Source organism: Colletotrichum fructicola, assembly GCF_000319635.2.
Source record: "Colletotrichum fructicola Nara gc5 chromosome Unknown KSG_Nara_v1_contig03, whole genome shotgun sequence".
NCBI lineage: Eukaryota > Fungi > Ascomycota > Sordariomycetes > Glomerellales > Glomerellaceae > Colletotrichum > Colletotrichum fructicola.
In genome coordinates, this window is record NW_027094053.1 from 1,946,269 (window position 1) to 1,972,812 (window position 26,544).

Consider the following 26,544-nt stretch of genomic DNA (forward strand, 5'->3'; position numbering starts at 1 on the left):
ATAGCGCTATATATAGTAAAGCTAATTATATTAAGGCTAAATAGGTTACTAAAGATTTTGTAGCTTAGTCATAGCTTTATTAAACCTTTTAATAAGGTAAATACTATTATAAAAGAGATAACTCCTTAACTAAAGAAGTTATCTATAAATACTACTATATAAGAAATAACTCCTTAACCAAAGAGGTTATTAAGATATTTTTATATTATTAGTAGCTTCAATAAGCTTTTTACTTATAATATTAGCTTGATAATAAGTATATAATTAAAGTTTTTATAGAATAAGTTTATAAAAATTATAGCTTATATATTTATTGAAATATAATAGTTAATTTTATATAAATAAAAAAAGATTTTTAAACAATAAGTATTACTTATAAATCTATATATATTACTTATTAAAAAGGTTCTTTTCATTATAATTATAAAAGTAATACTTAAGATTGAGTTTTAATTCTTAAGAAAAAGGATAAATATCATATTATTTTATAAATAGAGAAGTATTTATTTTAAAGTTTATCTTTATTTTTATTTAAAACTAAAGTAGCTTATTTATACTTATAATTAGTAGTAAGTTATTAGTTTTCATAAAAATATAAATAAGAATAGAAATAAGTTTAAAAATAAAATGGTAGTTTTATAAGAAATAGAAATACTTTTATAAATAAATTAGTTTTATTTATATAGATAAAATATAACCTCAAACTTATAAATAAGTTAAGTTTACTTTTAGATAATATTAAACTTTATAAATTTATATTAAGATAAAGGATAAAAGTTTTTATTATTAGAAAACTTATAAAAAATTAAGATATTTTTAAATATAAATCTTTTATCATTAGTATTAAATCTATCTTTTATTTATAAAAATATTTAGCTAATAGTTTTAGAAATAAGTTAATAATACTTATTAAAGTTTTTATTTTAAGAGAATAAGATTTTAATTAATAATTAGTTCTCTTTATTAATAAACTTCATAGTTTTATTATTTTAATAAATTTATTAAATATTTTTAGCTTTATAATATACTTAGTTATAATTACTTTATAATAATAAAATAGTTTCTATAGTTAAAACTTATCTTTATATAAGTATAATATTATATTATAAAGACTAAAAACTTAAGAAAGAAAAGATTTATAAAAAAATAAAAAGAAAAGAAATAGAAAAAGAATAAATTATTATATAAGCAATAAATAAATCTTATAAATAATAATAAAATAATATCTATAAGATATAAAAGTTAAGATATATAAAAAAAAACATTCTATAACAAGATTCATGGAAATTTTTATTTTTATTTATATTAAAAACGTATTTATTTACTTATTTTATGTAGTACTAATATAATTTATATGTTTATATATTTATATAATATTAATAATATATTATAAATTAAAAAGCTTTCTTATAACTTTATATAAAGAAGTATTCTATAACCTTTTTAAAACATATTTCTTATTATACTTAAAGTAATTCTATATTACTATTATATTTATTTATTTTTAAAAAGTACTCTTATATATAAAACTTCTATTAGTTATTAATATAGTCAAAGAAGTATATAGTGAAGTATTTAGTAATATACTATATCCTTTATATAGGAGTTTTAATAGATACTTACTAAAGAGTAAGTTATATAAAATATATAAGCTTAATATACTCAAGATATAAAGTATATTAAGAGCATAATATTCTCTTAAAAAGATATACTTTTACTTAACTCTTTAGTCTCTTCTAACTATTACTTATATAATAAATACTTTAAATAATGTTTTTAATAAAGATAGCTATATATTTTTAGATTTTATTTAGTTTATTTTAAATAAACTAAGTATATTAGTATTTATATAAAATCAGTTTATTATTAACTTTTAATTTATAAATATCATTAACTATATTCTAACTAGTTTAAGTAGTATTATAAAGCTTTTTAAAAACTTAAAAATCCTAATTAGTTATTAATAAGAAGTAAGAGAAAGTAAAATATAAATTTATAGTAATAAATTTAATTTTCTATTATTTATAGATAATATAAATAATAGTATTTTTTTCTAAATATATAGTAATATACTTCATATATTAAATTTTATAGAAAAGAAGTAGTTAATATAAAAATATCTCTTATTAATAAAACTATAATAATCTCAAAAAAAGAATTTATTATTATATTGAAACTTAGAGAGAACTTTAGCTATTTAGATAATATAAGATATGTTAATAAGCTATTAATAAGAAGTTAGTATAAGAAGATATAAAAGTTAATAAGATTATAAACTTAATAATATTAAAAACAACTAATACCTTTTAGAAAAACTAACTAAAATAGGTAATAAAAAGTAAAAAAAGAAAAGAAAAAAAAAGAAAAAAAAAGAAATAATAGATTAATACGTAAAAGTATATAAAGCTATTAATAAGATATTTAATAGAAAATAAGACTAAAAAAGCATAAAATTATTAAAAAAGTATACTAAAAAAAGAAAACTTTAAAACTATATAATAATAAAAATGATTATTATTATTATTACTAACTACTTTAAGTATAACTATATTAATAAATAAATAAAGAATTATCATTTAAAGAAAGAATTTTAATAATAAAATAATAATAAGCCAGTTAATATAAGAAATTATTTAAATTTTAATAATAAATAAAAGTTTTATTTTTAGTTTATAAACTTATAAAATAATATAAATAATATAAACTAATTAAATAGTATAAAAAGCTATATACCTATGAGTATAAAGCTATAAATATATTAATAAAGTAATTTGAATATAGAAAGTATAATTAAGAATTAGATTTAATTAGATAGGAGAAACTATAAGAAAGCTTATTCAAAGAATAATTATATATATATATATATATATATATACTAAAAACTAGAGTTTCAAAGAAGGTAGTAATTATAAAGATTACTAAGTAGAGTTATTAATAGGTATTTAATAAAACTTTAACTAATTAATACTTTTATCTTAATAGTAAAATCTCTACTTCTTAAAAATATAGAGAAAGTAAGTTATAATGAAAATATTAGATTAACTCTTATTATAACTTCTAAACCTTTCTTAGTTAAAGCTTCTAGCTTATTATCTTATAGAGTGATATCAAGAAGGTTAAAAAGTTAAAAAAAGTTTATAATAATTAAACTAAGTTAAAGTTATAAAGTTATTATTAAAGTAATATTAAAAGTAATGAGATTATTTAATATATAACATATATTACTATATATACGAAGAGTAATATAACTAAAAAAATTATATAACTTATAAGCTATTAGCTAAAAAAATAAGTTAGGAGTTATTATAAGATAAGTTTTAAATAAAGATTATAATAAGTAGCTAAAAGCTTTCTTAAAGTTTTATTAGCTATTTAATAAAAAAAGGCTTAATTTTTATAAAAATTTACTAATATAAAAATTAGTATATTTAGAGATATATTATATACATACTAATATATTATAAAGTTATAAATAGGGTTATATTATAATAAAATATTCTAATTCTTATTATTTATAGGTATTTATTTATATAGATAATAATAAGGAATAAGAGACATTATTATAATTATAGTCTTAATAATCTATAATTTATATTTTAAAAAAGATTTTTAATTTAAAATATAAACTAATAAACACTTAATTATATAGTAAAGTTATATAATAATATATATTATATAATCAATATAATAGTTATAATTAGAAATAAATAGAGTATTTCCATATAAGGTTTTATATTCTAAAGTTTATTTGTTTATTTTATATATAATATTTAAATAAGTAAAGTATTATTATAAATAGTATTATTAGTATATGAAATGCTATATATAAATAGAAATAACTATAAGTAGAATACCTAAGTATTATTACTCTATCTATATAATCTACTTATTAAAGTCTATTTACTTATATGCTTGCTTCTACTATGACCGCCTGTTCTCCACTAGCTTTTGGTTCTTCTAACGCTAAGTCACCCCTTAGGTCTGGCACAAAGCGGTCAATTCGCTTCCAAGTCTCACTCCAAAGGGTCTCTTTCAAAGGATCTTGGCTGGGCGCTACCAAGTATCCACTGCTTGCTAGAAAAAGGACCACATTCTTGAGATTCTCGCGGACTGCCTCCTCCTGTGAAACTGTTATCAGCAAGCATGGTCGTTCCACAAAATCCGAATTACTCACTAGACTGTCACCCTGCCCACTGTTCATCAAACGATCCATGATATCGATGATCTTAATCCACAAATCCAACATCTCGTCCCATTCGGAAAGAAGCACAAGGTATTGGAGAAAGACTTTGCACAGCAAAGAAGCGGCCTGAACTCGCATCTCACTCATACCTACAGGGTCGGAAGAGAAGACCTCTGGCTTCAAGAGCTTGTGGATCAACGGGAACAGAACCTCTCCAAATATCGCTATCCACTCCTTGTGGTCGTTGCAGGTGAGATCTGGCGAGAGCAAAGATCGCTGGAGTGAAGTGAAGGCCTGGAGGCGAACATCTCGACATGGATTCGTGCATTGCGTTGTGAGAGCCTGAAAAATGGGCAACCAGTACGCAGACCATGCTGGGGCAGCGTATCAGACATTGTTTGCAGCAGGGATAATCACTGTCAGCGTACCTTCATTGTTTTCAAGATGGGACTGCTTCATCAAGAAGGGAATGCGTGCCGTCATACTGTAAATCGTGCTGATTGCTTTGGAGCCACGTGACACAACTTCGACAAGACTGCAGAATGTTTAGCTGTCTCGAGGCTTCAGATGCGGCCTGCAGCTACTCACCTAGGGTTTTCGCGTGTACCCTCACGAGTCTTGCGCTGCTTTGCATCAGCTACAGCAGCACGGCCGGCCACCGAGGCGAACTCTCCGAGTAGCAAGATAGCAGACTCATAGTTATCCGCAATGATGGCTGGCGGGGCTCCACCGCAACCCATTTCCAGTATATCGAAAACAAGTGGCGCCGAGTCATGTCGCAGAGCCAGTGCTCGCATAATGGCCCAGAAGTCCGGAGAGGTCATGATCTCGTTGCGAAGTGGGCTTGGCTCGTCGATGCAAATTCTCAATCCCTGAAGGAGCAGAACCGAGGTCTTTGCCAGCACGTCCTTCGCAAAACTCGATATGGTGTGAAGTAGGACGGGCACGTTAATATAGTCATGAGTCTGCGAGGAGCCAGAATTAGATCTAAAATGTTGCAGGGGTACAATGGGAACTAAGCCTTTGTTACTACTTACGTAGCTAACGTGCAATAGCTTCAAAAGGTAGAAGGCAGCCCTTGAGACGAGAATGTAGTGGTAGCGTCCAGCATCCCGCAGTACTGCTTGCAATGCGTCGATAACCCGCTTGCCAACAAGTTGGATGGTGTCTTGGTCACGAAGAGCAAGCACGGTACTGAATTCCAGGATGTAGGCCATTGCTGGGTCATAGACGATCCCAGCTTGTGCGGTCTTCTGTCCATTCAATGGCGAGGACGGCACATCAGATTTGACGACTATCACCGTAGAACTGTGATCCTCTGGCAAAGCATCTAACAGCGCATTGACGAGAGGCTCCAATTCATCAGGTGGCAGGTTTCTGTGTCCCATTAATCAGCGGTGGCTAACATCAACCCGAGTGCAAACTTACGAGATGTTGGCAAAGACTTCGCCCATACGGCATTGGTTGACGCAGTCGACAGTGCATAGTGTGCTTTCGAGCTCTTCCTCCGAAGGCTCGGGGGGGTCGTCAGCTGCATAGCTGGAGATGTAGCTAGTAAACGCAGAGAAGAAACCAGTCTCCACGGCTTTTGAACCTCTATCGATGACTTGAGAGGGCGTCTGCAGCGGAATAGGGTTGATGTCAAGAGAACCCTCCAAAAAGAAGGACGGGACGAGAGAGTTGACGAAGAGGTTGAGCCAGATACGAGTAATAGATTTCCAGCCGCTGCGAATCAAGTGCTCATTGCCAGTCACGACGCGGAAAAGTACCAGCGTGGCCAGCTGCGCGCGGAAGTCTCTACCCAGCTTGACCGCCAGCTCACTGACCATGACACTGCTCTCACCAGCTTGAACCTCGGTGTTCAAGCTTGTATTGAAAGGAATCTCGGTGGCCAGCGTTGTCATGTGGCTGAGTGAGTATACAATCTGATTGAGAGCATCAGCATTCTTGTATTTGGCAGCTACTCGCGCGCACTCATCGAAGCCGGTAACAATCCTGGCAAAGACCGCATCGTCCGTGGCAGACATGAAGACGTATGACAGTGTTGAGACGATTGGCCGCCACGTCGCCGCGAACATGTCCGCGTCGTAGATGTTCGTATCGCATAGGACCAATGGCCGCACCGACTCAGACTTCACAATAAGCTCCCGCCAGGCGTAGTCGAAAGCGTGCTTATTGTCGTGTTCGTCAGGGAGAATGATCTCATTCGTTCTGATGTTGTCATAAATACTTTGGAGGTAACTAGGGGCAAAGTCTTGCCCGTTATTGACGCCCCTCAAATTCCGTGCAAAGTCATCTACTGTCATGCGCTTCTGACCCTTGAGGTTGGGGTTATGCTGGTCCGTATTCAGCATGATGATGGCATACGTCAAGACGAAGACTGCATCTGCGTTGGCAACTTCAGTCGGTGTTGCCATGGAGCAGTATTTGGCGGCGAAACAAGTGACGATCCTCTCAATCAATGCGGATTCTCCAGGAAGTCGGAACGTCTCCAGGAGGCCTCTGAGCGCCTCGTCAACTCGTTTTTCAGAAAAGTCGAAAAGATTCATGTATGCCTCGAGGACGGTTTCACAGCCCTTCTTCGACAGATACTCCCCAAGAACCTTCTTTGACACTCGAGAGGTGCCTTTGAGGAACTGGGCAACCGAGACAGGATCTTTGACGTTCTGGATGATGCCCTGTGCCTCGAGATAAGCCAGACCTCCCTTCGGATTCTCGTTGAATTTGCTCGTTCCTTTGATAATAATCTTCTTCTTCCGCCGTCGCTCTCGTAATTCGGCCGGATCTAGGTACTCTTCCACTACTGGCGGCTCATCCAGTCGCTCAGCGAGGAACTGTATGTATCGGAGAAGTGCGTCTAAACATAGCGGCGGAACGCTTGTGGTAGACCAAGTAGCGCTGTCAGGGAGGGCATTTCTCGCCAGTAGTCCGATCATGTCTTCGCAAAGATCTGCTCGATCGGCGTCGCAGTCGTAGTTGACAAACAATTCGGCCATGAACGTCGGCATCCGTGCCAAGACACCAATGCTTTCAACCATTGCCTGTCGCGCGTCGGGCTTCCTTGCGCCGCCTTCAAGGCCCAGTTTCTGCCTATCCTTCACTGGTACTGGCGTGGAACGTCCGCTGCTGGTCTGCGACGGTGGAGGTTTGACCAGTTTGGGAGACTGCGGTATTCCGGCATACAGCGTTGGGTCAATACCGGGTTCGCGTGGTATTTCTACTGATGGGTGAAGACACGCAACGAGGTATGAGAGGAACAGTTCCTGCTGCAGTTTTAGAACGCCGCGGCAAGTGGCTAACAAAGTGCCAGCAACAATCAGGGATTCTTGAAGAATGGCCATATTATCAGACCTCACAAGCTGAAAGAGGTAACAACAAAGCCTGTCTTCCGCAATGCCAGCCAAAGCTGGATGTCGTGCGATGGAGGGCCCTGATACCTCAAGTGCCACGTGTATGATGCGCAAAGCCATTACCCTCATCGTATCTGTGTGCTGGCGGTCGTTAGGATCTAGAAAGTTGACTAGGACTCTGAAGAGCTCCCGAACTGATGGCAGCGAGTAGGGTCGCAGGTCGAGGGATTCGGAACTTTCTTCGCCATCACCTCCTGCTTCGCCATCACCTCCTGCTTCGGCGCCAGTGTTGATATTGGGCTTGGATTCTCCAGAGTCGTAGCTTTCTTGAGATGGTTGGTTCAGGTCTACTGGCGTTGAACTCGATGTCGACAAGCGAGCTTCATTCTCTGGTCCCGGGGCTTGCAAACCAGCAGCAGCATTTGCAGCAGGGTCCATCTTTACGCTGTCCATGTCCGCACTCGTCTGTTTATCGAGAGCATCAGACTCGTCTCCGGCTTCGACTTCCAAGTGCTTCACGTCCTCGAAGATGATTTGGCACATGCGAACCATTGACGCCTCAGCCGTGCGGCGTAGCACGGGTGAGAAACGGGGTTGTGAACAGATGGCCAATCCTCTGCCCATCATATCGCATACGCTTTCGTCGCTGAGAATGTCACCCCCAGGCCCTGACATCATGTCTTCCATCAGATGGAGAATCATGAGCAAAACAACTTCAACCTGGCCAGAGTCACTGCCATCAAATTGGCAACGCGTCACTGCTGCGGATAGTGACTGCATCGCCAGGGCGAATCGCGGGGAGGTCGGGCCAATGAAGCCATAGGCGAGGAACTTGCGGAGTGCTCCGAGCGTGAGTATCGTGACAGGCGCAGCGGTGCCTTTGGTTTGTATGATCTGCAAGAATGGACCCAGAAGCGATAACGCGTCAAACGAATGAATGTCTGGTACGTAGACAGTGGTCAGCAAGGCTGGTCTATGGTATACCTCAAAGGAGAACAAGGCAATATCTTACCTCGAACGCTGGCCAGTTCGTGTCGAAGCTTCCCAAAGCCAGCCATCAGAGGATTGTCCTGTATGCTGCGGCCCCTTTTCCCACGTAGACCCCATCGGTTGGCAGAAGCCGCATCCTGTAAATTGTCTGCGTTGAGAACACTGCCAGTAGCTTTCGGGCCTCTGGGTGTAGCATTCGTGGGGCCTAAGTATATCGGGTTCGGGTTTCCGCCGAGAATGGCGGATACAGAAGAATGCGGTGAGCGCGCATGCTTGTGCAGTGCCGACGTTATGGATATGCACTCCGACATGACCAGAGACACTGGGTCTACGGCGACCGAGACAGGCCGACTTCGATATTGCATTCTGGGATGCATCACGGAGGGTCCGATAGGCCTGCGCAGGTCGAGGCTGAGATGACCGGTTGAGGTAGGCGCTGCCTCGGGGTGCTCGGGTTCGTCACCATCTCGAAGCATGGTTGATTGAGCGTGGAAGTGGTGGACGCGGATGCGAATGCGGCGGATACTTGCCCACAAGGTTGGATATTCTGCAAGCTTGCCCCTTCTCGGACAGAAGTGAACCGAGAAATCGGACAGGGAACGGATACGCTCATGCGCGTGACAATCGTATTATCTGAATCGGATCAGAGCTCGAGGGCCATCAAGAACGCAGGACCACTGGACATTGAGCCTTCAGGTTCTCGCCTGCAAATCGGAGGTTGATTGTTGCGTGTCTGGTTAAGACAGCTGTCGCCAAAAAGAGGACCCCGGCAATTGACCAGGTTGCAGGAGCTCCAGATTAACGTGTGAAGTCTGGGTGGCACTCGTGGTAGCTGGCAGTACGTCTCTAGGTACCCGAGGTACCTGGTGGTCATCCAACAGGGTGCTTGCTTACCTTATCGGGTGGACCGTCCTATCAGGTCTACTACTATGTAGTATCTAACCTCTGCTAGGCGTTGTGCCATCTTGGGGCAGACTCGAGACTTCCCATGTACCTTAAGGCATAGGTATGTTTGCGCGAGGTAAGAATACACACCTACTCAGCTAATCAGGTAGGCAGGCACTGTTTGGAAGTGTTTGAGACCAATTCGGCACGCACACTCTGCTCTTAGATGCAACTATGCCTTGAATACTACTAACGCGAGCACGCGAAGAAGATGGGTTTACATGGCATCATGCTTAGCCATGTGTGCTCTTATTTTCTCCACTTCAGCAACGTCAACAATATCAGCAGTGTCGTCAGTGCCTTGTCAATGATGGCGTGTACATTCGTTCCTTGTTCATGACGGGAATAACGTGTTAGGGCCGACCCATCAAGACCGCTGGGTATTTTGAAAATGCCTCAACATACCGAACTTTCTCAGGGCCAGTCACATAGAGGATGCTGGTCACAATAGCCTCGATTTGAGTCTTGAAGTAAGTGCCTGCCCTCACACTATTCCAACTTATCGTCACTCGACACTCACCTTCCCGCTCAACAAACGATACATGTGGTACACGTAGATCCTCCTGTTTCACCTCGTAATGGTAAATGAGGCGACTGCATTTAGTCGTGCCTTTGTGTACCTTCCAACGCCTCTCTAACTAAGGCACTGTCCCTTTACAAAACATCCTATAGTACCCCAAATCGAGGTACATGTAGTATACACAGTGAAAATGCAATTGTGAAGAGCATCTGCCGGCCAGGCAGATGATGAACTCAAAGTCTTTCGGCTGAACCTCGGCACGTTCTACGACCATGTAGATTCGTGTTTAGCTCTGCTTGCGGCTGACTTCAGCGTTCTGCATCCTTCGCGAAACCTCCACCCTCCTTCTCCCTCTCCTTCTTCTTCTCCTTCTTCTCCTCCCCCCCAACAGCGTTCTGTCTCTCCTTGGTTTCTTGCTTGCTCTTCTTGTCTTCCGTCGCAAGATGCTGCATATCGGATTTGTCCTTCTCCCACTGGCTGCTCGCGTCGCCAAATTGCTCCTTGACTTTCTTCGCCTTCTCTGCCTTCTCCTCCTCTTCCTTCTCTCTTGCCAACCTCTCTTGCTCCATTTCCTGACCACCGTTAGATCTGATTATTCGACCTAACGAATCGACTGACAACATACCTCCATGTGCTTGATGTCATCCACGCTTGGTTCGTAAAGATGCCAAATCGTGTAATGCGGCAGGCCAACGACTGAGTAGTCCATCCGCTTCGCCATCTATGCCATCGACGTTAAAAAAATTGTTGACTCAAGCTTAAGCACACAACATCTTACCTTGCCAAATCCCTCCGTCTCCGCGTGCTTCTCGAAACTGAAAGCTGGAAAGTGAACGCCTGACCGGAATACTCTTGCTTTGGCCAGGATGCTGACGCCCCCCACCCCGTCAATCTCCATCTCCATGTCGGGGTCCCCGTACGGATCTCGCAGATATGCCAGGTGGGGTCGCCACGTAGCGTACTCGGCATAACCTTCAACAATGACAGCATCCTCGTCCAGGGTGTCAGCGAGGGCCAACGCTGTCTCTGACTCCTGCCAAGAGTTCAGATCGTAAGGCTGCTCACCCCCAAGCCAATCAGGCAGGGGACGCCAAACGTCTTTGCGGTGTTCAGCCATGGCAATGGGCCTGCGAGGTTCATTAAGACTTACTTGGCACGATGACATCCTTATTGTGGCGCATAAGATCCTCAAGGATGGTGAAGGGTGCCGTTTCGACGTCAACATCTCTCCAATACACCCATGAGTGATAAGGCCGCAGGGCTGCACTAAGAAGCCAGTTCCGGGCCTGAGCCATCAACTTCCGTCTGCTTGCCTGAGCAGCGAAGCCGTGACGACTCTCAACATCCTGATTGACCTTTTGCCCGAAGTCCTTCTCAATGATAGAAATCTCACCATATGGCTGTTTCACATCCTCGTCGGCCTGGAGCCCCTCTAGGTTGTTTGACAGAACCTCGAGAGTTCGGTCTTTGGAATCGGATACGAGGAAGGCGAGATCGATCAAGTGATGTGGGTACGTGAAGTTTCGTAGATGGGAGAAGAACATCGGCAAATGGTTCTCGGCATCTCTCAGAGGCACGCAAAGAAGAATGCGCTCCTCACGCTCCCAGCCGCGGGCGGTGCCTTGCACATTGCTGAGGTCGTAGTATCGTACTGTTTCAAGCTGCAGGTCGTCGCTCGCTGAAAGCAGGCCAAGAGACACAATCGAGGTCAGTGATGCACCTGGCCATACGAGAATTAGGAAAAGGATGGCCAAGATGGCAACAATGGCCAAACGGGTGAGCAGACGCTGTCGACGGCGGTTCGCGGGTGTCGCTCGGGGCTGGTATCTACGAGGGAGCATCGTCAGGTTTCGTGGCAGTTGAGGAATGAACCGCGCAGGAGGAAGTGTTTGAGGGCAATGACAGCTGTGCGACGTACCTGTGAGGGGAGATTTCAAACGTGTTGCCCCTGGGGTATCCATTGGAGAAACCGCCGGAGTGATGGCGAGGCATCACTTTGGAGCCCGACGATGCATATGACGGCAACATCCAGGGCACTGGGTAGAGGGACTAAGCCCTTAGCTGGGAATGGAGCTTCGAACAGTTGCGGTATAATTCCACCGGACGTTGGGAGTCGTGATGTTCAAGCAGTCGAGGGCATCTGGCAACCGTAGCACTTTCGCGTGGAACGAAAGTTGATTGCGCTGGGACGATTGCGCGGCGGGGAGCACTTGTATGAATTCCGAATGCAAGAAAACCGGTTGAGCAGCGCGCAACTGAACAGGGCAGGATATCTCAGCTGTTGCGAGCCGTAATCGTGATGTTTTCGAATGATTGTCGTCGAGGGGTGGGCCAAGCGTCGAGAGCTCGCGTCGTTGCGAGAGGCAGGGTAGATAGGTACAGGGGAAGGGAGGCCGACGTGCTCAAACACGGCGAACGCTTGTGCATGAGGTAAGGCACCTTGAGGTACCTTAGACATACTATGCCACTAGGTGTTCTGTGACCTGCAGCGCCATCCCCACCTCATTCTCAGCTTGAGAATTAGGTGGCCTGAGCACCTGCACGATTACTGTAGGGGTACAGCACAGCGAGCACAGTGTCTTGCCTCGGAACCTGAGTAAGCTCTCAATACCTCTCTTCATTGGCTCACATCTCTCTCCCAGGGGGCTCCCTCAAGTATCGCTTCCGCTCCCAAACTGAGGATCGTATTCGTACTCTGGAACCTCGTCCGCATGTGTACCTTTCCTTCCAGATCCTGTCTTAGGTTGTCTCGCATGGTAATCTGCTCTGTGGGCCGTCTATTATGTACAGACAGACACACGGCTGCACGCTCGTAACAAGGGAGAAGGGCATCTAGCCGGCAGATATCGATACCGAGATAGTCTTACGTGCTAAAGTCTCAGTCGTTTGTCCTCCTCTTAGTTGCGTCGATTCCCTCACTGACATCGAGATATCATGTACGGACCAATGGCGGTCGCATTCTCCCTGAAACAGAAGGGCCCAACTACTTAAGTTGGCGATGTTGTCGAGTTACAGCACTCGCACATGGTCGACATGGAACACAGCACCTGGGTGAAGCCTGCCGCCTAAAAGAGGGCATGTGTACGGTTTCAACCTCAGCCGGCATCTTGGCTTTTGGAGCGGCCAACAATACATGGACTTAGGCACTGGTCAAAGACTACGGAGTCGACACATAGCGGGCGTCACACAATCGTCAATCATAGACGCATAAGCGGAGCGCGTCGAAGTCAAGAAACACCTCGGCAGTGCAAAAGCAAGGACATACCTCCAAACCATTCCGATGATTTGACCCAACCTGCCACCAGTTGCCCCAGATATGATCCTAATATCTAGAACGCGCCATTAGCCGGGATCCAATGTATGGTCGCAGTAGAAATGGAGACAAAAACGGCGAGTCAGACAAGCCAGTTTACTCATTCAGTCGGCCGGCCCCAGCCTCCCAGAGCTTCAGAACGAAGGACCGAGAGGCCGGGACACTGAAGCTAAATTACGGTTCCGGAGGAATCAACTCCACCACCATCCTTATCCCTCGTATGAGAGACTCCAGTGCGAGAGTATAGCTCGGCCGACTTGAGATAGTTGAATGGATAAGCTATGGTCATCATGTAGATCCCGAGTGTCACTGAGATGGGGATCATGGGGAAAGAGGGTTGCGAGAGTAAAGAGTAGACCTACCATTGAAATAATTTCCAGCAGGTGTCAAAAGCAGCCTTCTGAGAAGCTTTGGAGGCCTCAGTCGCACAATTTTTGCCTTCAGACAATGCCGGGTTAGCATACGATATTATTTCAAAACTCTCAGCAGGCAGTAGACAGGGTATCCATCAGAAAGTTCTTTTTGGTAAATGGGTATCATCACAGATCTCAGTAGCAGAACTGAATGAAAAGGTTGTTCATCACGGACGTGGGGTGGAGGAGGGGGATTTGCGTAGATAGCTAGAACTTACCAAATACACGACATTCTGTCTACCAGAAATGCTGGACTGACGATGAGAGTCGGCGGGGTGATGCTCTGTGTCCAAGTCAGCGCCTGCCCCAAAGAATAGTTGCCGCAAAGGTGACTTGGAAGAAAGGTCCCAGAACAGGTTGAGGTCAGATGGTAGTGCATGTTGTTCGTGCGCTCAGGATATCGCGTGAACTAGTGGAAGATGTTGCATCATATGCAGGGGATAGATAGGTGATAGGAATAGGCATTGAGCACTTACCATTGAGATGCAGCCCGGCAGCCCAGGACTGAGCCTGATGAGGATGAAAATATCTCGACGATGGGTGAAATCAAGGAACAAATCTTCGAACGAGGTGCAAAAATTTTTGGGCTTGAAGTAGTAGCCCACTAAGCTGGATACGCGCATAAGCCCACTTATCGTCTCTTTTGTGCCGAGAGCTGTGAGTGGGACCGGCTTGCCCCTGTTGAATTCAGTTAAACGAGTCTACCTCTCTATTGAAAAGAACCTCAGCTGAATGAAAATTCACCTCCCAGCAACTTTGATAACAAGCCTCCCAAGCGACCAGCCGAACTGTGAAGTGACTATTCAACTAAGAGCCCAATTCTTTCTCAGAAAGATTCGAAGTTACTTCGAACAACCAGTTGGGCGTTACGTTCACTACTTCAGATTAGTTGGCTATCTAGCTTGCTATACGCCCTGCGGTCTTTCCGACATACGCTCCTGCCATTTCCGTGCCTTCAACCGCGAAACTGTCGACACTGTCACATTCATCACGACATGTCCGACCGACGAAGAATTAATGGCCCGCCCGGTCCCACTCTACCGCCCTTGTTCGATGGCTGCAGCTCTAAATCAAGTTCCAGAGCAAGGCCAGCAAACGGAATCCGAGGATTATGTTGGTTCAATCCTTTGCGGTAGTCTCGTCACTCACAATACTAACTATACGACCAGTTCTCAAGACCGGCGTAGCCCCCACGGCATCTGGATCCGCCTACATGGAAATCGAGCCCCCTCAGCTTCAGGCCAATCCTATAGCAAATGCCAATGGCATGAAGCTCATTTGCACCGTTCACGGACCTCGTTCCCTTCCCCGGTCCACACCCTTCTCACCCTACCTGGTTCTCTCCACACACGTCAAGTACGCACCGTTTGCTACTCGTCAACGCCGTGGATACCTGCGCGACTCGAGCGAAAGAGACCTAAGTGTCCATCTCGACACTGCTCTACGTGGGGCCATTATTGCTGACAGATGGCCCAAGAGTGGCGTTGACGTCATTGTCACCATCATCGAGGGGGATCAAGAGCGAGAGCTCTCTTATTCCCAAGGTAATGAACAGTGGGACGTGATGAACGTTTTGAGTGGCTGCATCACGGTTGCGGCTGCCGCTCTAACTGACGCTGGGATTGACTGTGTGGACATGGTAACTGGAGGCATTGCTGCAGTCGTAGGAGAAGCGGCCGGCGACCTGTCGGCAACTTCAATCGTCATGGATCCTGTTTCATTCGATCACGAAAGAATCTTGGCTGCTTGCTGTGTTGCCTATCTGCCTAGCCGCGCCGAGATGACCAATCTGTGGCTCAAAGGTCAGCTTCCACCTTCTGATCCTCTCCTTCATATGAAGTTGGTGGATCGAGCTATTCAGGCGTCGAAAGGCAACTATCGGGCGGTTTTAGAGAGGCTTCAGGATCACCAGCCACCCCAAGGCTAGTCAAGTCTTGATCTGGATACAGCTAGAGAACGCAATATCTTGCCTAGTTCGCTTATTGGCGGCACTCTGTTCCACCGGAGTACATGTCTATCCCAGCTTTACAAACGAAGCTGAAGGGTTTTGAGTGGATCGCAAGGCATGTCATCAGGCACAGGAACTACTTCGTTGGACATTTACTCTGGTCAGGATCAGTCGATCAAAGACACGCGAGGGATTTGGCACAAGTTCAGAGCTACTAATGGTACCTTGGGGGACGTTGGCGGCAGCTCGCACGCTCCCATGGTTTGCAGTGTTGTTGAAGTGGCTTTACAGTGCCAGTCCACTGGTGTAGGTGGATCGAAGAAGCTGGAATTAGGGACTGTAGCCGGGTGGGTCACTTGTGCCGTGCACCATCCCAGTTATGTAATGATATTATCAGCGGATATATGATACCAGTAGACGAGGCTACGAAACTTTGGCACTTAAAATCCTTCTTCTTGATGACGTTTCTGTCTTGATGGTCTGTTGTACGAATCATCTTCATAGAATTCAAGTAGATTTCTACTGTGAACTGTGCCGTCTATATGGTCTTCAAAGGTGCTACGGTAATCAGGTCAGTCCCGTAGATTTTGTGGAATTGCGTTAACGCCTTGGTCGGTATTTACTAACCGCCCATGAATGATGTTACTGTACCTCAGTACCTCAGGGTACCTCACCTTACCTCCTTAGGGTAGGTAGGGAACGTAAAGGACCTGGAGGAGCCGGGCCCCGGCTCTGTGCTGTGCCTGTGCTCGCGCCAAGTACACCCTCCAACAACTTATCCGAGCTTCCGACGCCGATTCTCCTCAGCCTGCGTTGATGCGGGATCTACCTCATTGTTCGAGCTGCTTCAACGAGATCCGATTGATAGCAATCACTGCCATTTCGACTATCGCCTTCTGATAGTGCAGTCTGCTATACCTTGCACATCAGCATACTCCACGATAAGCCATCTTGCATCTGCAGTCTGAAGCCCTCGCGGTCCCTTTCACGTTCCGTCCTTTCTTCTTGCCTGCATCATGCCCTTTCAACCCTTCGCCTACCGCCCATGATTCGTTTCGCGACGCTCTCAGCCGCTACGAGCGACAAGGCCGCCACCGCTGCCTTCGCTACCTTTGCTGACTTCCGACTTTGAATCTGCTTTGCTGTCCAGCTGAACATGGCGGATCAGCCCGCCTCTGCATCAGTGGACAACTCCACGATCTGGCGGGATCTGTCGCTGTGGACCGCCCAATATCTTCAACAAGCCGTCAACATCACGAAGCTCGCCCCTTCCTTCGAGGATCTGGTACAGGCTGGCCCAAGAATCGTCAAAAAGCTGACAACATTCATTCCGGGTCCCGATACACTTGATGGCCTTGGCCAGAGAGTCATTCCCGAAGCGACCGAACCCGGAATCATTCGTACGACCGACGCCGCTACGACCGCTGCGCTCGACATGAACATACCCCCTCCGATGGAACACCATCATGGGCTTGGGACAGGGCCGGGGCATGATACCCTAGTCGACCGTGATACTGGAATTGCCAGTCCCAAGTTTACCATGGAAGGGGCAAAGGGTCTAGGCAGCGTCTTTAGCTATGCCACGAGCAAATGGGCCCTTTGCTGTATCGCTATGGCTATTGTGCTCAATCGCACCCACATATTTGCAGCTACGAGACGCCGTTTACGCCTGACCTTACCTATCCGTCTCCTCCTGCGCGGTCTCCCGGTCTTACTATTCCTCATACAAGCCCGCGGTCTCCTGCGCTCCATACAATGTCAAACATCCCCTGACTTTGCCGAGATGCGCTGGGGTAATACTAGCAAGAGTTCAGAGTTGATGTTCTCCCAAACCGGCGGCTTTCTTCACACAATGAGCTCCACACTCCTACTCGGAGCTTCCGACCAAGAATCATGCACAGCCGTTGGCATGGTGCCCGCGAACGACGAAGATCCGGCGCAGTATTTGCGAGGGTCATTGTCACTTCTGTGGCCGTTATTCGGCACGTTCTGCCTTAGTCAATTTCTCGAGACTGTGTCATGCGCCGTTCAGGGCCGTCCGGTATCGGCCGAAACGGGTATGACGCTATTCGAGCATTCACTCGCCTTCGCCGAGGCTGATGCTGCAATTAGCAATCAGCTCGGTTGGGGCTTGTTTACCCAGTCACAGGCCGCTGAGGCGCTGTCTGAGCCAAGTAGCAGTATTGCTATTAGCCGGTCCATGATTCTTCGAAGGGTCAACACTCCGCCTGAAGTTCTCCTCGTGGCCTTCCTCTCAACTATGAGCCACATAACTAGCCACGTTCTGGGCATCTTCAATCTGCAATCCAAATTTCGCCTTGTCAACACAGGGTTTTGGGGCCTCTGTTTCATGGCGAGCATACTCTATAGCGCTTTCACATTTTCCTTGGATGACCCTTCAAAACAAGGACTGCTCAGGTTTCCCACAGTTTGCATCATCGGTTTCATCCCTCATGTTCTTGTCCTCGGTGGCATACTCATCTGCCTTTCCATTTATCTGCTTGCGCTAGGCTTAGCCGCCCTCACCCCCGTGGAGGGGTCCACAGGCCAGCGTCTAACACTTCGCGAGCGGCTAGCTCAAGCCCATGAGAACATGCAAGCCAACTTGTCTTTGTCTGATATTCGTATCGGCATGGATATGGACTTCTATACTGCCCTGTTGAGAACCGGCTTTGGTGCTATCACAATGGCCAGTGAAGCGGTTTACTTGAATGAGGACCGAGACATCAACCTCAGACACCGCACTTGGCTCGAGGAGGAGAGGTTTCGAGAGCTGGAGGAGTTGCGAGCGCAGTGGATAGGAGCCAGCTCGTCTGACTCGCAGTACGACACCATCGGCACCATTGGCTTGGTCCCCGTGAAGGATGACCACCTGCTGCCCATAAATGGCTATGCTCGCGAGCGAGCCGCACAGAAGGTACCGAAGGCTCGTTCAGGCGAGCGTAGGGTCAGGGATGGAGTTGGCGCTGCGGAAAGAAGTGGAAGGTGGCTCATGGCGCTGGATTTTCTCATGAATATCAACAGGTTGATAATCCGAACCTGGGCCACCGCCGCCATCAAAATTCTCTCCAAGATAGGCATCCGTTCGCCACAGTTTCTCTTATGGATAGCACGCCGGCCCAAAACTGCCACCAACATCGTCAACCGAAACGGCAGTGAACACTGTGTCGACCACACCATCGAATCTATTGAGTCCACCATGGACAACCCGATAAACGAGGCCGTCGATGTTGAAACAGAATTCAGACAGCAGGCCTGGAGGGGAAGCAGTAGCTCAGCATTTATCGACGAGACAGATCTGGATACGCGGCTCTATGGCTGGTGGTTGAAGGGCGGATATTGGGGCACCACGGACAATAGTGGTGAATACCAACCTGAGGAGACCGCCGATGATGACGCCACTAGTGTCGTCTCGTTCAGCGCCCACGACGACAGTGATTGGGAATCAGAGCATGACGGGCAGAGAACACCGACGCAACCGAGATCCTGGACAACCAGAGATACCACACCAACGCCTGACGACGCTTTACAGTTATCGGATTTGGCCCGTCTACTGCATCCCAGCAATCCTGAAGAGAGAGATGAGGCGTTTACACTGGCCGCCCACTTGGCTAGTGATAGGATCATGACAAGGGCACAGTTCAAAAGGTCGCAGCAGTTACAACGGATGAAGATACTGCAACCAGTCGGAAGACCAGGCCAAGAATCAACTAGGTCGTGCAAGATGAGCCCTGACGAAGAGGCTCAGCGCCTGGAGCAACTTCTGCTATCTCGCCGTTCTGACACTCCCCGAGCTCTTCACAGCGAGTCGACCTGGGCAGAAGGGGCCGCCGGCCTAGGTCCCGACGGCCCTCAATGCGTCGTATGCCAGAGCTCTCCAAGGACAATTATTGTCTGGCCTTGTCGCTGCCTGAGCCTTTGCGACGACTGCCGGGTGTCCTTGGCCATGAACAACTTTGATAAATGCGTGTGTTGTCGCAGGGAAGTAATCAGTTTCAGCAGGATTTTCGTCCCCTGAAGCCCTCTAGGCATTTGGTGCGACGATCTTTTTGGCGGCGCCTGATTCAAGACCACATGATGGAAGTGCGTGGACACGAGGATAACGTCGCCGCTGGTGGGGTTCAGTTGTTTCATTAGACATCAGGGGGTATCTTTTGCTGGTATTGTACACAAACACACGCTACCTTCGTACTTCAGCGCCGTTCCACACTTTGGTTCAGCGTCCAAATCCATCGAATTCACATCCCAGCCCATTCGACGCAGAACGTGCGTACATGCTTCGCAGTCGCGTCTCCAGGAACGACGGCTTCACCTCCAAATAAGAAACCTTTCTTGACCGAGGTGCCTAGACGTCCGCTCCCCACTATGTCGAGCATGGGGATTTTCTCATCGCATCCATAATTCGTAGCTAGGAAGTGAGCGTGATAGCGTAGTGGATCACCAGGGTACACGCTGTAGTCGGCACCGAAACGCAGACCTGGTGTCATAAAGTAGCCTCTTGATAAAAGGTACTGGTGGAGAGGGCCGAGTGGCGGAGACGGGACGGTCAGAATCCTATCTTGGGCATTCTGAAGACCGCCACTCGTTGTGGGTGTGACCGCCAGCAGCTTGTCCTGTGGCAGAATATTCTCCGAAGACGCCTCGCCCACCGTGAGGTTACTTTGCTCCTGAGCGCCTGCAGCCCTTCGTGCCTGCACGGATGACTTCTTGGCTTGGTCCTCGGCTATCAATTTTTGCGCCTGGTCCCGGCGGTCCTTCAAGATTGTGATGTAGGCTTGGCGAGTCTTCTGGTCTGGGGAACCAAGGCAGGAAAGGTGTTGGGATGTCTCGTCGACCAGGCGGCCTACCTTCTTCTCGATGAGCATACTGGCTTCCTCGGGCAGTAATTCCAGGGGCAAACTCAGAAACACATTCTGTGTCGGATTTTGCGGTGTAGTTCCAATCAGCACTGAGCAAATGCTGTGGTTTCGTCGAATCCAAGCTACATCTTCTGCATCAAAGACAAGATAGCGGTCGGCAATCTTGGAGATGCGCACTGGCGCCAGACCTAGTTCAAGCGACACATTCATGCCGTCTTCGAGTGATTCCTGTGAGAGTCAGCTACGGTTCAACCTAGATTGTACGCTGCACGAACGGCATTTGACGTCCCCAAAATCATATTCGCTTTGGAAAAAAAAAAGGTATCATCACAGAGTATCAGTGGATTGACAGATTGATGTTTTTTTTGGTTTAATCATTGGAGGGGGAAAATCTGCAAGAGGGGCAGAGAATATCTTACCTGAGCGGACATTGTTGAATGTAAGAAACTCAACGAGAGAAAATTTTAGCGACAGAGAATATTTCAATGCTGTGCTTGGTGGGGCACCAGGGACCACTTTGTACCTTACGGTCTTCGATGCCTTATCGGTACGTATCTTTGGGATGGAAGGTAACTCTTCACGCATTCACGCCTCACACTATCTCGTTCATGTTTCTCATTTCTGTTGCTTACGGTGAGGCTCCTATTTTCCATACACATATTGGTCTTTTAGAAGTCGAGCTTCTCCTCTTTCTTCCTCGCCTCGTTTGATCCCGTGTCGTCATCTCCATCCAGCATCGGTGGCAAGCTATAGGGCTTGAATATCAGGCCGCTCGAGCTACTCAACCGGAATGAGAGATTTTCCTGTGATGAGCCGCCCTCCAAACCCCCCCCTCTTTCATGATAAATGGGAAGGCTGTGGACCTTGAGCATACCTTGAACCACGTCTTCCGATTTGATATTCGGCTGTATATGCACCTTGCGCTGCAGCGGTAATAGTTCTAACACGCTGTCACAAAGCAGCTCCATCCATCTAGTGAGCCCGCTGGAGCGAGGATACAGTGATGTTGATATGGAAATGACGGCTGTTAGACTTCCACTGTATTGACGCAGTAAAGCTCTCAGCCCGTGCAGGAACTGCAAGGCATCCTGAGGTCGGCACACAGACGGGCCATAGATCGCAGGCGACAATAGGCTTGGGACTAGGACTCGATGAATTGCGTCCGGCGCTGAAGACCTCAGTTTCGCCGAGAGGTTGGCAATGAATGTATCCAAGGGCGACGGAACGTCGGCGCCTCCTGGAGATTGGGACCAGGTCATGGCAGGACAGCAAAGCGTCGTGTCAAGCCTCCCTTTGATATCGCTGGGTTGTAAGCGTTTCGAAAGGTCGAATTGGTGGCAAAAGCTGTCTGTCATGTTGGCGTTTCCTTGGGTTGCATCTTCATTAACAGTCAATTGACGTACTCAGTGGATTACAACCCGAATGACGCATGATCATCGTACCTGTGCCTGTCTTGTTGCCGTTCAGAGTCTCATATCTCCAGGCGATTTTCATTTTCTCGTTCGAAACCGAAGCTGGCTGGCCGCGAAGCGAGCTGCTTGTTTTGCCAAGCCCAGGAAGCTCACCCTTCCACGCTTCGGTTAGACCTAGCACATGAACCTCATGGCCCTGTATGAGGCCTTCTGCGCCATAGTACTTGAGAAGGACACCCGCAAAGTCCGTCGTTCCAGCTTCCTCTACTAAAATGCTGCTCCCAAGAGGCAGCCCGGCGTGTCCCGCCAGCAGTTGATCTAGTGACCCGGTGCCCGTCGAGGTTGTGAAGCGCCCGTCCAAGGGTGATGGGCGAACTCCCACTGCAGGCGATACTTCCTGCTTTTTGGCACCGGCTTCTCTCACTGTGCCCCGGGCCTGTTGGCCAAGTACGACATTCTTCTTGCGGAACGACATGACTTGTGCGGAGCGTGCTCCCACGAGTAAGTGACTGGTCCAATGTCTTCAAATTTGACGGGGCGATCAACATCAATGAGGAGTGCGAACTTACGCATTCGACTAAGGGGCCCTATAATGACTTGTTCCGATGTTGGGCAGAAGCAGATGATGTGAAATCGCCGTCTTAGTCGGGTCGCAGACGCACGCACGAGCTAGGGAATGCGAGCCGAAATTCCAACCCCTGGTGCGATGGCTGCTGCCCCCCACCTTTCAATCGTATGGTGCCTAGGTACATATCTTATCTTAACACGGGTAAGTGAATTTCGGGGTCCGTAATTTTTTCTCCAACGTGCCTGCCTCCAAGCTATCGTGGGACGCAGTTCTTGTCGACGATTTTTGCGTGCTACCTCTTCCAAATACAGGTCGGCCGCCTTGACAGAGCTTCTGGGCCTCATTTGAACTACAGTCACTTCTACATTTTCGCAGACAGTCAGCCATCAACCATGTCAGGCGGAGGCGATGTGACCCTCTTTGAGGAGTCCTTCACAGTTACGAACTACGATCAGTCCAAGTACGATCGAGTGGCGCGCATCTCTGCCACCTCCACGGACAATCAGACTCTCATGACACTTGACATCAATATTGAGCTCTTCCCCGCCTCCACTTCCGACAGTCTTCATGTCGTCCTGGCTACCTCCCTAGCTCACGACGGTAGTAAAGACGAAGAGAAGGGCTGGAGGGACGTTACCAAGGGCAACCACGACCGAGAACCCACACTGGCCGACATGTTTGATTATGTGTGCTACGGCAAGATCTACAAGTTCGAGGACGCTGATGACGGGCAAACCATGTGAGCAGCCATCTTAAACCACGCCGGCGAAGCTCTAGCAGAAGAAGCTAACAGTGTCTTATAGCAAGGCGTACGTCTCGTTCGGCGGTCTCTTGATGTCTCTGGAAGGCCCGTACAAGAAGCTCACTCCTCTGAGAGTCGATTATGTCTACTTGTTAATCAAGAAATGATGAACGATTCTATTTACATCGCAACGAGCTGTCCACCAGGCTATTGACTTATAGCGCGAACGAATACGAGGGGTTTGACGAGGCCACAAGAAACGTGCCTTTGGAACCGTTTGTGAGCTGAGGTCGTTTGGAAGACACCTGGCCCTGGCGAGAGAGGTCATCACAATCTACCTTCTCGGAACTGACACTGGCTCAGCCATCTATAGCCCCTAGGGATGGGTCCTGGTTGTGCGGGCCTGGGAATGGCAGTCTTCGGTGGATTCTTCGCAGAATATGGTCGTAATCGGGCTCATTGTGTTTCGTCAGGATGCCGTGACGGATGAAGAATTCGAGCATGACGAGAGCGCAGTTGGGCTTCCATTCTCCCCGTGCCAGGCTATGCTGGACTTCTTCAACGGTGCACAGGTGGAATTCGGCAACCTCTCCATCCTTTGGCTGCGGCACAACATCCTCAGGTAGTTCGAGATCGTATAACCATTGAACTTCGGGATAAATGAGACCCACCTGCCCTGCTTCTGCTTCGGTGATATAGATGTAGGTGACGCCGCCCACGTGCTTCGTGCGGCTGCGAACAAGCTGGTCCGGAAGGTTGGCCTCCTCATCCGCCTCGCGGATGACACATTCGAATGGGTCTTCCCCCGTCATCAGTCCTCCTGCCACTGTGTTGTCCAACATGCCCGGAAATGTCGACTTGGTCGGAGAGCGGCGAGGTACCCAAATTTTGATGTCATGACTTGCAGATGGGCAGCGTACGAATGCTGTTAGATGCACCCCGTACCTCATGACTCCGAACAGGCCGGATGCAGATCGTTCCATGTCGATGAGTAGCTCGCCTTTACGCCCGTAGACAGGCCACAGCTCGTCTCGCCACCCGCGCAGTATCGGAAAAGCATCGCGCTTCCTCCAGAAATCAAAAAGATCGGCTGCCAGCTTACTGCGGGCACCTAGTGTGGGTGCTTGAAATGCAGAAATGGTGCGCTTCGCAGTGTCAATGCTGATTTCGCCTCTCACACTGGCCGGCGCCTCTGCCAGCTTTTCTACCACTTCTGGCAACACATAGCCCAGAGACACGTCGCCCTCACCGTCGCCACAGATGAGGGTGTATAGGGAACCACCAATCTCTGCATAGCGAGTCGTGTCGTGCTCGTACGGATACCTGCATGTGTTCAGCACAGGTGACCCAGACGTTTGGGCAGACATTTCTCACGAGTCTACCTGAGCGATGAGGTCGAGATTGCTGAAAGCTCCCATATTTCTCCTGAGCATTTGTCTCTCAATTCGGGCGCAGGGGATCATGCGGCGGCAAGAAACGGAAGCCTTGAACATGTGCGGGTAAATAAATGTTGATGCAGAACGACTTCTGAGGGCAAACCTGAGGCTTGACGGCACAATTGTGGTGTGTAATAGTGAACCAGTCCTGTTCTGCTTGGAACTCGGCCGTCTGGTTAGACCATTTCGCGGAGAAGTAAGAGACGTCACAATAAACCACCGACCAAGAATTAGAAGCTGTTAGAGAGGGAATTACTGGCGCATTGCAGCTGGGTGAGACCAGTTGCGGGGTACGTATGCATGTATGAGGGGTTAGGTAGACGCACACACCGATCTAACTACTTTGTCCTCATCTAATCAGTTTAACGTGGCCCCAAGGTCCAGCCATAAGTTGACGTCTGAATTCAAGCCTTCGTTCTGAACAGTCGCAGGGCCAGCCACCTGGTTAACCCCTGCAAGTCGTTCCTTGAGCTCGCCACCACCACCGGGGCATTGAGTTCCTGCGGTGTGAAAAATGGCAGTCCACGAAATGGCGCTAACGCCCGTGGAGGATTCTCCCAGCATCTCGGAGCTTCCTGCTGTCCCTTACCCCACCCTAGGAGGACGTTATTTCTCATCTGCAAACCAGTTTTCTTCATCACCCTTTCAGGCACCGTATTTGTCTTCAGCGACGATACATGGCAACAAGCTTTGAACGAATGCGCAACCCAGTCAATCAAGCCCCGAACATCGCTGTCAAAGTAGGCCCTTGAAACAGCTTATTCCAGCCCCGACGCCCATTGCCAGATCAGCCTCAAAGCAATGTCCGGCCCTTTATTTGGCATCGTCCCAGCCGGTCAACCACTATTGACAGAGCCAACCTCGGCGCCGTCTGAAACCTCTTTTCTCTATTCAATATCCGCCGCTCGGCCTTTCTCCCACATAACTGTCATGCTCTTACCTGGGATCGTTCTGCCACCAAATACCGCCGCTGCCATCTACTTCGCTTCAGCAACTGATGTTGCTGCTGCCACTGCAACAAGCGAGACGCCCAATTTCAAGTTTCTGGGCGGCATCGGAACCGGGAAGGAAAGCGCCATCTTCAAGATCAACGCAAGTAGCGCCGATGCCACCCAGAATACTGGCCGTGTTATCATCGGTATTTCAGTCGAGCCGGCTGGCTCAGTAGCTGCACGCATGGAAGAGCTTTCCGCGAACCGATTATCCAACACGGGCTCGGGTGCCTTATCGGCATCCCAGCCATCAACCCAAATCCTGGCCCAGAACATCATCAAAAACGCGTTCAATTTCCTAGCAAGCTTTAGTGGAAGTGCCGGGCCCGGTGGCGTCGAAATGGTGCCACTCAAGGCATTCGAGGAGTGGTGGAAGAAGTTCGAGAGCCGCGTGCGATCTGATCCAAGTTTCCTTGAGGGACCACAGAATGATTAACCCTCACTCAGTAGTTCAAATCATTATCACATCCGTAGTAGCTTTAAAAGATACCCATAAACCAAGTTGTTTTGCTCATGTATATCGGTTCATTGGTACAACCCGTCTAATATCTCGTTACTACATCTCGCCGGGAACGAAGTGCGTTCAGCGTATGCGAAGCATGAATCACTTTCATGAAAACCTCGAGTTCAAAAAGGAAGAACGGTCCCGTCTAGTACATGGCCTGCAAGATGCCTGGTGAGTTTCAACGCCAAAGAGCTGCGCCTATCCCAGAGTTACCCGCAAACCACCACCCCAAAAACGCCGTCTCATGATAGAAAGGGTCCAACGCACAAAAATAGAGGACTGGAAATGAAGAGATAACCCTCGCGCCATCGCCATCTACTAGGTAGACAGGACCAACTGCACAGTCCGTTGCGTTGGATAGTGAAGTC

At 46.8% G+C, this 26,544-nt stretch overlaps 10 protein-coding genes across 10 annotated transcripts; 4 read left to right on the forward strand and 6 right to left on the reverse strand.

Annotated features, from left to right (window-relative positions):
• Positions 1–3,904: 3,904 nt before the first annotated feature.
• On the reverse strand, positions 3,905–8,999 carry CGGC5_v005313 (Uncharacterized protein; the record flags this gene model as incomplete). The annotated part of the gene is made up of 7 exons (XM_032026827.1): positions 3,905–4,120; positions 4,175–4,557; positions 4,612–4,718; positions 4,772–5,148; positions 5,221–5,560; positions 5,612–8,474; positions 8,546–8,999. 7 exons carry the CDS (start codon positions 8,997–8,999, stop codon positions 3,905–3,907), a joined length of 4,740 nt encoding a protein of 1,579 aa, XP_031876705.1.
• Positions 9,000–10,296: 1,297 nt separating this feature from the next.
• Positions 10,297–11,980, reverse strand: ANP1-1 (Mannan polymerase II complex ANP1 subunit; the record flags this gene model as incomplete). The annotated part of the gene is made up of 5 exons (XM_032026828.1): positions 10,297–10,560; positions 10,614–10,709; positions 10,767–11,086; positions 11,139–11,815; positions 11,907–11,980. The coding sequence occupies 5 exons, from the start codon at positions 11,978–11,980 to the stop codon at positions 10,297–10,299; spliced, it is 1,431 nt and encodes a 476-aa protein (XP_031876706.1).
• A 1,103-nt stretch (positions 11,981–13,083) lies between these two features.
• Positions 13,084–14,193, reverse strand: CGGC5_v005315 (uncharacterized protein; the record flags this gene model as incomplete). The annotated part of the gene is made up of 6 exons (XM_066151432.1): positions 13,084–13,126; positions 13,254–13,317; positions 13,664–13,698; positions 13,731–13,739; positions 13,933–13,997; positions 14,191–14,193. 6 exons carry the CDS (start codon positions 14,191–14,193, stop codon positions 13,084–13,086), a joined length of 219 nt encoding a protein of 72 aa, XP_066009123.1.
• A 516-nt stretch (positions 14,194–14,709) lies between these two features.
• Positions 14,710–15,641, forward strand: MTR3 (Exosome complex component MTR3; the record flags this gene model as incomplete). The annotated part of the gene is made up of 2 exons (XM_032026829.1): positions 14,710–14,827; positions 14,884–15,641. 2 exons carry the CDS (start codon positions 14,710–14,712, stop codon positions 15,639–15,641), a joined length of 876 nt encoding a protein of 291 aa, XP_031876733.1.
• Positions 15,642–16,818: 1,177 nt separating this feature from the next.
• Positions 16,819–19,235, forward strand: CGGC5_v005317 (uncharacterized protein; the record flags this gene model as incomplete). The annotated part of the gene is made up of 2 exons (XM_032026830.1): positions 16,819–18,931; positions 19,126–19,181. The coding sequence occupies 2 exons, from the start codon at positions 16,819–16,821 to the stop codon at positions 19,179–19,181; spliced, it is 2,169 nt and encodes a 722-aa protein (XP_031876699.1).
• Positions 19,236–19,900: 665 nt separating this feature from the next.
• Positions 19,901–20,820, reverse strand: tsp-4 (putative tRNA-splicing endonuclease subunit tsp-4; the record flags this gene model as incomplete). Its single annotated transcript, XM_032026833.1, has 2 exons — positions 19,901–20,749; positions 20,797–20,820. 2 exons carry the CDS (start codon positions 20,818–20,820, stop codon positions 19,901–19,903), a joined length of 873 nt encoding a protein of 290 aa, XP_031876704.1.
• Positions 20,821–21,189: 369 nt separating this feature from the next.
• Positions 21,190–22,506, reverse strand: ELP4 (Elongator complex protein 4; the record flags this gene model as incomplete). The annotated part of the gene is made up of 5 exons (XM_066151433.1): positions 21,190–21,298; positions 21,396–21,461; positions 21,629–21,899; positions 21,964–22,410; positions 22,503–22,506. The coding sequence occupies 5 exons, from the start codon at positions 22,504–22,506 to the stop codon at positions 21,190–21,192; spliced, it is 897 nt and encodes a 298-aa protein (XP_066009121.1).
• Positions 22,507–22,893: 387 nt separating this feature from the next.
• RPB8 (DNA-directed RNA polymerases I, II, and III subunit RPABC3) lies at positions 22,894–23,410 on the forward strand (the record flags this gene model as incomplete). The annotated part of the gene is made up of 2 exons (XM_032026835.1): positions 22,894–23,240; positions 23,305–23,410. 2 exons carry the CDS (start codon positions 22,894–22,896, stop codon positions 23,408–23,410), a joined length of 453 nt encoding a protein of 150 aa, XP_031876698.1.
• A 192-nt stretch (positions 23,411–23,602) lies between these two features.
• Positions 23,603–25,243, reverse strand: CGGC5_v005321 (Uncharacterized protein; the record flags this gene model as incomplete). The annotated part of the gene is made up of 5 exons (XM_066151434.1): positions 23,603–23,845; positions 23,915–24,566; positions 24,618–24,727; positions 24,783–24,851; positions 25,121–25,243. The coding sequence occupies 5 exons, from the start codon at positions 25,241–25,243 to the stop codon at positions 23,603–23,605; spliced, it is 1,197 nt and encodes a 398-aa protein (XP_066008894.1).
• Positions 25,244–25,609: 366 nt separating this feature from the next.
• On the forward strand, positions 25,610–26,107 carry OPI10 (the record flags this gene model as incomplete). Its single annotated transcript, XM_032026838.1, has 1 exon — positions 25,610–26,107. One exon carries the CDS (start codon positions 25,610–25,612, stop codon positions 26,105–26,107), a length of 498 nt encoding a protein of 165 aa, XP_031876694.1.
• Between the last annotated feature and the right edge of the window lie 437 nt (positions 26,108–26,544).